Below are 11,920 nucleotides of genomic sequence, written 5' to 3'. Positions count from 1 at the left end.
GGACAAAATTAGAAACAATTTTTGTTTCTGCTTTTAAGGAGAACCTACTTTTTTAAAGTTCTTCCCGGCAGCAAGAAAAAAAGCTTTTACTGCTAGAATAACTTACTTCTTCCAAAAGCTTGGCCATGTGCCTCTCTCCAAATAAGCACTTTTAGTTTCCTAGAAATTTGGCAATTATTATAAGTCAAAAACTATACTCCTTCCGGTCCAAAATAAGTAATTTTTTTTTTGGATGTTTTCACACAAATTAAGAAATCTACCTTTTAGCATTAATTAGCAATGGAATTGACCATATTAACCTTTACTATCTCTCATAAACACTCCTAACACATATTCCAACATCATTTACTTCAAGGACAATGTAGGAAAAAAATAATTAATTCATTCTTGAAATCTGGAAAAATCACTTATTTTGGACCATAAAAAAAAGGCCAAAAAATCACTTATTTTGGACCGGAGGGAGTACTATGCTTCCGTTTGGACATAAATTTTTGTTTACGTTTTTTCCAAAAATTAATTAAAAATATCGTTTGTTCATGAAATGTGATTAGTTTTTGAAGAAAAATTTTCAAGTTCCAAGTAAATTTTTGGGTGAAAATTTTCTTCCGCTCATAAAACTTCAAATTTTTTTCAAATAAAATATGTTCAAACATAACTTCAACTTTCAAAAACTATTTTTGAATACAATTTCAAAAAATATTCTTTTCAAGTTTTAACTAAATCTATATCCAAACACCTATAATATTTTTTCTGATTTTTTTAAATTTTACTCCTGTTTTGAGTATATAATGGTCTTTTCTCTCTCTCTGCATTATATATGACAAATTAAAATTCTCTAGGTCCAAGTTCTTGAGGAGAAGGCATGCATGAACACGCACTTGCCAGATTTTAATTAGGAGACACAGTAGAAGGCAAATAGGAAATAGTCTTAGACAACCTGCTTATTTCTAGATAATCGTATCTTACTCTAAAAGTCATCATATATATTATTATATTCCATCACAATAAATGTTATCCACTCTCTCTCTATATATAATAAAAAAATTGAGATCTAGGAAGGTAACCACTGATCACCAGTTAATTTGTCGATAAAATGGAGCATACTGCTACTATATAAACTTACACTAGTTGCCCCATGTAGGTTGTAACAAGTATAAATTTTAAAACTAGAATTTTTACCATATAGTTTACTTTTTCTTTAAGTAAACATACGTTAAAAAAAAAAAAAAAAACCTTCAAAGTGGAAAGTGCTCAAGAATTTTACCAATAGAAATAAAATTACAAATAGATGAAATTTTTTATTTTGGAAAATTTCCGGGAGACCCGCAGTCGCTATCCTTTGGGTGCGCATTTGGGTAACCTGCTCACTATGCAATAGCCCCCAAACCACACAAGTGTAAACCGCACTAGGCTTTGCAATAGCCCCCAAACCACACAAGTGTAAACCGCACTAGGCAAGCCTAGTGCGACGAGCTCTAACTGAGGAGGTTGTTGGTGTGGGAAACTAATCCCATGTTTCTCATGTGGGAAATTACTTACCCAACTAACTCAACCAACCTTTGCGGGCCAAAAAGCGTAATGGAGAGATTAAGGCAGTTACCCATAACTTCTTGTGTTAATTTTTATCTTCTCGTTTAGCCCTAAAAGAGTTATTGAAGAATTGATTTATAGTCACTAAATAAAGCTTCAAGGAAACAGAGACACCAAATACTTTGCTGTGGCGTGCCTTTCAGTAGTACTACTATATATATACTATTGCGACACACTACATGTTGTGCATATTTCGTACTAATATATCATCAAGATATTTACCTCATCTGTCCATTTATCTATATCTATTTATATTTACTTTTATATCTATTTATATTTACTTAAAAGGAAAGAAGTCAGCCTTAAGATTTTGCCAAGTGGCAATCTAGGAGAAAGACATCTGGTAGTTTTAGGATGAAATTAGTTAAATTAGTTATAATAAGTTACTTAGCTATTTTTAAATTCAAATTCAAAATCAGTTATTTTTCCCCTTTTTAATTGCTTATTTATTATCATTTTTGTCAACTATTGGCTTTTTAATGTCTACCGACGGAAAGAAATAACTGCTATGTTCCAAGATTGACGGTTTCCTGCGGTTTTTTTCTATTTAGTGACGGTTTTTCTATTTTGTGCTCTTCCTTTTAATATGTGGAATTTGGGAAGATTGTATTTATTCTCTGCCAATTATTTCATATTAATGTCTATGTTCATCTTCTTCCGTACTCTCCTCAAAACAAAAATGTAGCCGAAGTATTTTTCCTATTGACAATTACGAGTATCAATGCATGATTGAAGTTTGTTGTGAAATTTTACTCCATTTTCTTTTGGTTCTTTCTTGCAATGCGGAATATCACGGTTTTCTCTTTTAATATTCAATGTTTCCTCTTTTTTCTCTTTTGTAAATACCCTTCAAGAAATATTATTTTCTCAATCAGATAAACTGTTGATTTACGGTAGTTAAGCTTGTATTTTAGAGGATTAATAGTTGAGAGTATCTCTCTTCTTCTTCATCTTTTTTTTTTGGGGGGGCTATGTTACAATACTTTGTATTTGATCCCCAATTTAGATCATTTCTCTCTATTACCTGGTTTTCCTCTATTATGTAATTCGGGAGGTGAAGTGACTCAAGAGTTCTTTGAAAGTCATTTAATTAGGATAAGGTAATTAGTTAGTTTGATTTATCTCTACGCATTATAGTTTCTCATTTTAATGCTCATAAATACTACTATAAAATGTGTAACTATGGTATCAGTTTTTGTAACTGCTACATTACATATGAAGGAGTTTAGCTTGATATGTGGACGACGCAACATGGAACAATTAGGAATTGTTAGAAGAAGCTTTGAAGAAGAATTGCTCAACTGAGCTGAAACAGATACACACGTGTAGATATATACTCAGTATCCAATAGTTAGTTATCAACTAACTATAATTATACTAACACCCCTAACTTCTAGATGTATACACTTAGGTCCCTATCATATATACATCTATACAATTAACTCCTCATTTCACTACTCCCCCGCAAGCTGGAAGGTGTAAAATATTTAACACACCAAGCTTGCTAAGTAGAAACTGATGCTGTGGAGATGCTAATCCTTTAGTAAAGATGTCAGCTTGCTGAAGGTGCGTGGGTATATACTGAGTGCACAATATGCCTTCTTTGAGTTTCTCCCTGATAAAGTGACAGTCTATTTTAATGTGCTTCGTACGTTCATGAAAGATTGGATTAGCTGCAATCTGAATTGCTGCCTTACTATCTGAGAACAACCTAGCTGGTTGTTGAATTGGAGTTCCAAGTTCTGCAAACAGACCTCTCAACCACACAATCTCAGCCACTGCAGATGCCATGCTTCTGTATTCTGCTTCAGCACTACTTTTAGACACTGTATGCTGCTTCTTGGACTTCCAAGAGATCAAAGAATCCCCAAACTTCACAAGATAGCCACTAACTGATGTTCGACTCATAGGACATGCTGCCCAATCTGAGTCACAAAATCCAACCAAGGCTGCTTCCTGATGTCTTCGCATGATCACCCCCATTCCTGGTGCTTGTTTAAGATATCTTACTACGCGAGTAGCAGCATCCATGTGAGACTTCTTTGGGGCTTGCATAAACTGACTTAGAACTTGTACTGCATAGCTAATGTCTGGTCTAGTAACTGTAAGATATAGCAATTTCCCAATTAGTTTTTGATAGCTAGTGACATCTCTCAAGGCAGGATCAAGATCTTGACTTCCAACTCCTTTGTCATACTCAATAGAAGTCAGTTTTTGATTAAGTTCTAGAGGAGTGACATCAGGTTTAGCACCACTCAGCCCCATTTCTGAAATAAGCTCTATAGTGTATTTCCTTTGATTGAGGAGAATACCCTTTTGGGATCTTAATACTTCAATTACTAGAAAGTATCTTAATTCTCCCAAGTCTTTCACCTTGAACTTCTTATGTAGCACTGACCTTGCTTCATCAGTAAGCTGCATACTGCTTCCTGTTAGCAATAAATCATCCACATATATCAAGATTATCACTATATCATTTCCAGCCCTTTTTGTGAACAAGGAATAGTCATATGAACTTTGGCTGAACCCTGCACTTATCAAGGCTTCTGTGAGCTTGAGATTCCACTGTCTCGATGCTTGTTTAAGTCCATAAAGAGACTTAAGCAGCCTACAAACCTTGTTCTCCCCCTGGCTTTGAAAGCCTTGTGGTAGGTCCATATACACTTCCTCTTCTAAGTCTCCTTGTAAAAATGCATTGAAAACATCCATCTGAAATAGATGCCAATCCTTGGAAGCAGCTAATGCAATCACTGATCTAACTGTCACCATCTTAGCCACAGGTGAGAAAGTTTCATGATAGTCCAGTCCTTCTTGTTGATTGTATCCTTTGGCAAAAAGTCGAGCTTTAAATCTTTCTACCTCTCCATTGGCTTTATACTTGATTTTATAGAACCATTTTGAGCCTATAGAAGATTTCCCTGGTGGCAGATCCACCACAACCCAAGTTTTGTTGTCCTCCAATGCTTGAATCTCTTGTTTCATAGCTTGTATCCATCTGTCATCCTCCACTGCTTCCTTGAAATTATGTGGCTCTGCAACAGTTGAAAAATCCAATATGTAGTCCTTGTAGTGCTGTGACATTAGCATAGGATAGGAAGTTTGACATTGGATAAAGGCATTGTGAGTTCTTCTTTCCACCAACTAAATAATCTTGCATCCAAATAGGAGGAGCCTTGGTTCTTGTTGACTGTCTAGTAGGAGCAGAAGTTGTATGTGTAATTGAGGGATCAACTGGAGTAACTGCGTCTAATATCTGGCCTGCATCTGATACTGGAATCACTGCATCTGATATCTGGCCTGCATCACTTCCTGATAAGTCTTCATTATCAACTATATCATGATCAGCTCCATCTAGTAAATCTGCATGTTCTTCTGATTCTTCATTGCTGTCACTTGCATCTTGAGTGACATCTGCAACTGCATCTGTGTTGTTTGCTTCCTCCATTTGTGCTACCTCAAACACATCATCTAAGTGCCCAGGTAGATGATTGTTAGGCATGGGTTGCTGATGCTGTGGAGTAAGAAAAGGAAATACTGATTCTCTAAATATGACATCCCTGCTTACAAAAAAACTGTTAGTCCTTCGAACAAATAGTCTATATCCCTTTTGAGTAGTGGAATATCCCATCAAGACTGCTTCTCTGGCTCTAGGACCAAATTTGTCTTCCTTGACTACATTTGTGGCATAACATAGACATCCAAAGACCTTTAGATGTGATAATGATGGTTGTCTTCCATACAATGATTCAAAAGGACTCTTACCATCTAATACCTTAGTGGGCAATCTGTTTATGAGATAAACAACTGTTTGAACACATTCTCCCTAGAATCTACTTGGTATGCCAGCTTGAAATTTCAAGGCCCTTGCTGTATCTAAAATATATCTGTGTTTTCTCTCAGCCACTCCATTTTGCTGTGGAGTGTGCACACAGCTGCTCTGGTGAATGACTCCATGTCTTGTCAAGTAATCATTCCACTGATGGTTAAAGAATTCCTTCCCATTATCTGTTCTAACAGTTTTAATACAAACACCAAACTGATTCTGCACCATACTAAAAAATTGTTTGAGGAATATAATTATTTCACTTTTCAATTGCATAAGAAAAATCCAGGTTGCTCTAGTAAAATCATCAACTACTGTAAGGAAATAGTGCTTATTATCATGAGTAGCTACCTAATAAGGTCCCCATACATCCATGTGCACCAGTTGAAAAGGTGCAGTACTTAAATGTTCAATATTTGGAAAAGCTAGCTAATGCTGCTTGGCTAATGGACAAACAGAACACTTGTTGTGTATAACATTGTCTATCTTATTATGCAGAAAAGAAATATGGTGCATTACTGGTAATGAAGGATGTCCTAATCGTTTGTGCCAGAGTTCTCCAGTATCTTTGTCTTTATTTCTCTCCATTGAATTGATATGAGCAGCTATCTGTGTTGTTCTCCTTCCTCTTATCAGATAAAGATCACCAGTCTCCTTACCAATCCCCTTCACCCTGCCAGTGTAAAGATCTTGAAATACACATATTTTGGGCAGGAATAGAGCACCACACTGTAAGTCCATAGTCAACTTTGAGATTGACATTAAGTTGAACTTAAAATCTAGGACATACAACACATTGTCCAGTTTAGTTTCTGCAGAAATTTGTGTACTACCAACATGTGTAACATCAGTACTATCCCCATTTGGTAGTCTCGCCTTTTCTCTTTTGTGATTATCTATGTTCTTGACATCTTGAAGTAGATCTAATGATGATGTTATGTGATGTGTGGCCCCTGAATTCACTATCCAATTATCATTACACACTTTTGCAGTAAGAGATACAATGTTACCTGCCATGTTTGCTTGTGTCTGTGTATCTGAAGCTGCAACATCTCTATTAAGCAGGTGAAGTATCTGCTGGTACTGTGCCTCAGTAAAGAAATAGTCTCCTTTCTGCAGTGTTGTTCCTTGTGAGTTTGAAGATCCTGATAACTCCACATTGTTGGCTGCAACATAATGTCCCTTGGGCCTATACTCCTTAGATTGATAACTCTTCTTTCCTCTGAAATCCTCAGGATATCCAATTATTTTGAAGTAGTTCTCCTTAGTGTGGCCTTTCATATGACAATGCTCACACTGTAGGAACTGTTTCTTCCCTCGAAAACCTTGACCTCTCCCAACTTGCATTGCCATAGGATCTACCTTCTCTGCCATAGCACTGCCTCCCACAGACTGTTGGCTCTCATCCTGTGTGATCATGGCATATACCTGATTTAGTGTTGGTTCAGTCATCTTCATCAAAATTTTCCTTCGAGCTTGATCATATGTGTCATTCAATCCATCCAAAAACTGCATCAATCTCTGTTGGTGCAGTTGCACAACATATTCCTTCGATTTCTTACAACCACAATTTGGAGAAGGTACAAGCACATCATATTCAGCCCATAGTTCCTTTAATTTTGTGAAATATACAGCAACAGAATCAGATCCCTGTGTCAACCTAGAGATTCCTCTGTGCAATTGGAAAATTCTCACTCGATTTACTTTGTCAAAGCGTTCCTGAAGATCCTCCCACACTGCATGTGCGTCAGAGGCATAGATTATACCACTTAGTAGATCCTTCGATACTGAGTTCATAATCCATGAATGCACTATAGCATTGCATGTCTCCCATTCTTCATGCAATTCATCTGGAAATGAAGCCTTGAGACATGTTCCAGTAATGAAACCTAATTTGCACTTTGCCTTCAAAGCAAGGCGCATAGATCTACTCCATAATCCATAGTTTTCAGATCCTATGAGTTGAATTGGAATCAACACCAATCCAAGAGTATCGGACGGCTGTAGAAACAAAGGATGAGTGTAATCTATCTTCGTTTTTTCCGTCATTATCGTACAATTTCAAGCTCAAATAGTTCAGAGAAAAAAAAGGAGAAAGTTCGATTAACTTTCTGATGAACTGAGAACAGAGTCACGAGATATTAGCTACTTACTGAATCGAGCTTACAGATCTTCCTCCATAGCTCTGATACCATGTTAGAAGAAGCTTTGAAGAAGAAGAAATTATTCTTATTAATTTCTCAACTGAGCTAAAACAGATACACACGTGTAGATATATACTCAGTATCCAATAGTCAGTTATCAACTAACTATAATTATACTAACACCCCTAACTTCTAGATGTATACACTTAGGTCCCTATCATATATACATCTATACAATTAACTCCTCATTTCAATATTTTTTTTCCAAACTTAAGGTGTTTGCCCAAGTTTTTAGAAAAAAAGTGCTTTTCAGTAAAAATAGAAGGAATTAGAAAAGTAGTTTTTTCCCAAAAGTGCTTTTGAGAAAATACACTTAAAAACACTATTGAAATGTTAGGCCAGATATTAATTGCTACTCAAAACTGCTTTTTAAATTGAACCACAAGTAGTTTCTCACCAAAAATATTTTTTAGAAAAGTACTTTGTAAAATAAACTGATTCTAGAAGTCCGGCCAAACATGCTATAAATGATTGGAACGTAACGGAAGTTTAACTAGTTCGTGTGTTATACGTGAGCATGAGTATTAATTAGTACTGCTTTAAACTTATAGGAGTACGTAATATCTGAAATTTTTTATTACTATAGATTTTCGTTTATTTGATCGGTACTCCTTCTGGTCCACAATAAGTAATTTTTTTGCCTTTTTTTTGTGGTCCAAAATAATTGATTTTTCTAGATTTTCAAGAATGAATTGATTTTTTTTCCTACATTGCCCCTGAAGTAAATAGTGTTGGAGTATGTGTTAGGAGTGTTTAAATGAAGAGATAGTAAAGGTTAATATGGTCAATTTCATTACTAATTAATGTTAAAAGATGGATTTCTTAATATGTGTGAAAACAGCCAAAAAATTACTTATTTTGGACCGGAGGGAGTAGCATTTAAGTATGCTTCTTTCCCAATGGATTAGTTATATATGTCACTTTGGTATTATCGGTATAAGAATAAGTTCGCTAAATTAGATTAACATGACAAAACTGACACAAGTTTCCCAAAAAAATTGAAGAAAAACTTTTTCTCCTTCTTATTCTTCCTCTTCTTGCTCCTTCTTTCTTTCACCTATAACCTATTAGCCTTTCAATTCGAGGAAATTAGTTAACTACCTGCTTTATATAGGGCGAAAAATATTTTTCACATTGAAAATTTGTCAAATTAATGCATAAACAATTTGGACTAGAGCATGAACCCATTAGGATTACTTGGTGACTACTCCACCTAAACACTAATTCATGCCTATAAATAAGGCTACATACGTCATTCAAAAATCATCTGAGCAATTTCATAAACTCTTGGAATATGCACAAAGAGATCAAATATACGATCTCCGAAATTTCATAAAACTCTTGAAATATTCATTAAGAGATCAAAGACATGCATGTCAAATATGTCTTGCTCAAAGTTCTAGTAACATTCAAGATCCAAATGGATTGCTGCTACATGCTTTTGACCATCAAATACATCAGGAGATGCATATCTGTAACGACCCGACCGGTCGTTTCGAGAGTTATAACCCCGTTCCCCCCCTCCATTTCCTGCTTCATTCGTGTTCTTCAGCTATATTATCATATACCGGGTTAGTTGGTTCGGGACCGGAGTGGTTTCGAAGTGAATTGAGACACATAGTCTCTTATTTGAAAACTTAAGTTGGAAAAGTTGACCAGATGTTGACCTATGTGCAAATAACCTCAGATTTGAATTTTGATGGTTCAGTTAGCTCCGTTAGGTGATTTTGGACTCAAGAGCGCGTCCGGAATGTGATTTGGAGCTCCATGGTAGCATTAGGCTTGAATTGGTGAAAGTTAGAATTTTGGCGATTTTGGCCGACAGTGAAAATTTTGACATCGGGGTCGGATTGGATTTCTGAAAGTTGGAGTAGGTTCGTGGTGTCATTTCTTACTTGTGTGCAAAATTTGATGTCATTCAACCGGGTCGGTTTAGGGTCGTGGCAAAAATGCCATGTCAACAAAGATAATAAAATATTAAACTAAGTTAAAAATAAAATAAATAAAAACTTGAATAGGCAAAAAGTAAAAATCCAATCTAGTAGAATAGTTAATTTCTAAGTCCCCGTCAACGGCGCCAAAAACTTGTTGCTCCCAAACGCACACGCAAGTATACGTGGTCGACAAGTAATATAGGATTGTAAGTTCAGATATCGTACCCGCAAGGACTTGTGATGAACTATCAACCAAATTAAACCCAAACAATTAATCTATTCAAGCGAATATTAAAGTAATGAATATTTAACTAAAGATAATCTAGAGTAGTAAACTATGAAATAAAGGAAACAAATTGGCAAATTATAGAGACGAATTCAATGTGAGTGAATATTCTAGAGCTATGGGTTAGCTAACAATCCCGTTGAGTTTTTCACTTAATCGTCTAATTAATTTATCTGGTTTATTGGTTGACAAGGTTAATATTGCTCGTAGCCTTCTCCCGAAGTACAACTCGCCTATTCAAGCTAATCTAACGCCTATATTCCTATGGAATTAGAATAAACAAGAACGCATTAATAATTCCTGTATAGTAACCACGCAAAGAGATTAGGTATATTCCTATCCTAACCGCAAATCCGTCCCCCCCCCCCCCCCCAGAGTTAAGATCTTGCTCTACTCAATCTTATATGCAATTTCGAATTCCCTCTCCCGAGTTCAATTCTAGATTCGTAGATAGTATTCAATTGGTGATCAAGCAATCAAATAATTAAGCGCAAGATTGAGTAAATAAACCAATATGATAAAATAATAAGAACAATTCAAGCTTCAAACTACAACGTTCATGTAGCACCCAAAACTCTAGAACTAATAAACTATGAAATTAAAGAAGAGAAGAAAAGAAAAACTAGTTAGAAGCCTCCTCCAAGAGTGGGTTGTGTTCTTCTACGTGAATTCTCATCCAAAATATGTTAGCTACCTCCAAAGTGGCGTCTCCCCCCTTCACAAATAAGTTTAGTCTTGCTTTTATACGTGTTGGGTAGGTCTAGGGTCGAAATAACTGTGCCCCAGACGAAATTGGAGAAAATTCACGTCACTGGCGCCCTCCACGGCGCTGCCATTTTTTTGGTTACTGTTTTTGGCGCCACAGGTAGGGCTAGGCGCCACCTGTGGCGCTGAAATGTCCAACTTTCCTGTTTTTGTCCGTTTTGGCTCTAATTTCTTACATTCCGCCCCCGATTGCTCCCGGATCATTCCTACACATAAAAACACATCAAATTAACATAAATCAACACATTTCACATCATAAATCCACGAAACAAAAGTAAGATATGAATATACTTTAAGCGAAACATCAACTATTATGCAATTCTTGGTTTAGAGAAGGGTTGTTCAGTTGAGGAGATAAGAAAGGCATACCGCAAGCTTTCTTTGAAAGTTCATCCTGATAAAAACAAGGCTCCGGGTTCTGAAAAGGCATTTAAGAAAGTATCCAAGGCATTTAAGTGTTTGAGTGATGATGATTCAAGGAGGCAGTATGATGAGACGGGTATGGTTGAAGAATTTGAGTTTAATCAGCAGTATAATTTTAGACATCGGAGGAGAAGAATGGAGCATGAGTATTTTGAAGATGATTTTGATGATGAAGAGATTATAAGGGAAGACTTATGTCTGCAGGACAAGAACCAATGTCCATTAACGGAGAAAGGATGTAGGTTCCTCCAGGCCTTACTTAATTCTCCTCCTTCAATTGTTACCGTTTTAATCATTTTCTTACTTGCTTATATTCCTTTCTCGGAGCTTGAATATTCTTTGCAGAAAAACTACTTTTATCAGTTTGAGAAGGTGACAGATAATATGGGGTTGTGTTTTTTCTTAAATCGGCACAATTTGATAAGAATTATCCTCTTGGTAGTCCTGCTCGAGAGAAAATTGAAGACCGTGCTATTAGAGATTACAAAAATACGCTTGAACGTTACTGTCATATAGAACTACAGAGACGACAATGGAACAGGAACCACCCAACACCTCACTGTGACAGGCTTCAAAATTTTGGAATAGCTAATTGAGGTCAGCTTAGTTTCTTCTGTCTCTTTCTGTTCTATGTTCTGCTGAAGACGATTTTCTGCTTTGATCAATGACTTTATAATTGTTTTACATTTTATGAACTTCTATATCAGCTTTAGAAACTAAATAATTCAACATCCAGTCAGTAAATTACGCATTAAATGCACCATTCTCGATATTGAGACATGCCTATTCATCCCGACTTGTATAAAAATATGCATCCAGAACAGGAAAACATATCTCACATTGAGGTTACCAAAGACTGGTCAAAGGGGGCAACTGAACTTCCCTAAATTATGAT

General features: G+C 36.0%; 1 protein-coding gene and 1 pseudogene across 1 annotated transcript; one reads left to right on the top strand and one right to left on the bottom strand.

The window, feature by feature from the left end:
* Positions 1-5,842: 5,842 nt before the first annotated feature.
* On the bottom strand, positions 5,843-7,462 carry LOC109242787. Its single transcript, XM_019409647.1, has one exon. It carries the CDS (start codon positions 7,460-7,462, stop codon positions 5,843-5,845), a length of 1,620 nt encoding a protein of 539 aa, XP_019265192.1.
* A 3,270-nt stretch (positions 7,463-10,732) lies between these two features.
* LOC109242786 lies at positions 10,733-11,621 on the top strand (annotated as a pseudogene).
* Positions 11,622-11,920: the final 299 nt, after the last annotated feature.

Source organism: Nicotiana attenuata, unplaced genomic scaffold (genome assembly GCF_001879085.1).
Source record: "Nicotiana attenuata strain UT unplaced genomic scaffold, NIATTr2, whole genome shotgun sequence".
Taxonomy (NCBI): Eukaryota; Viridiplantae; Streptophyta; class Magnoliopsida; order Solanales; family Solanaceae; genus Nicotiana; species Nicotiana attenuata.
Note: the sequence above shows the minus strand (reverse complement) of the source record. Positions and strands in the feature narration are given on the sequence as shown.

Excerpts from the sequence above, each read along its gene's own strand:
- LOC109242787 (XM_019409647.1), bottom strand. The coding sequence starts at position 7,462 with ATGACGGAAAAAACGAAGATAGATTACACTCATCCTTTGTTTCTACAG.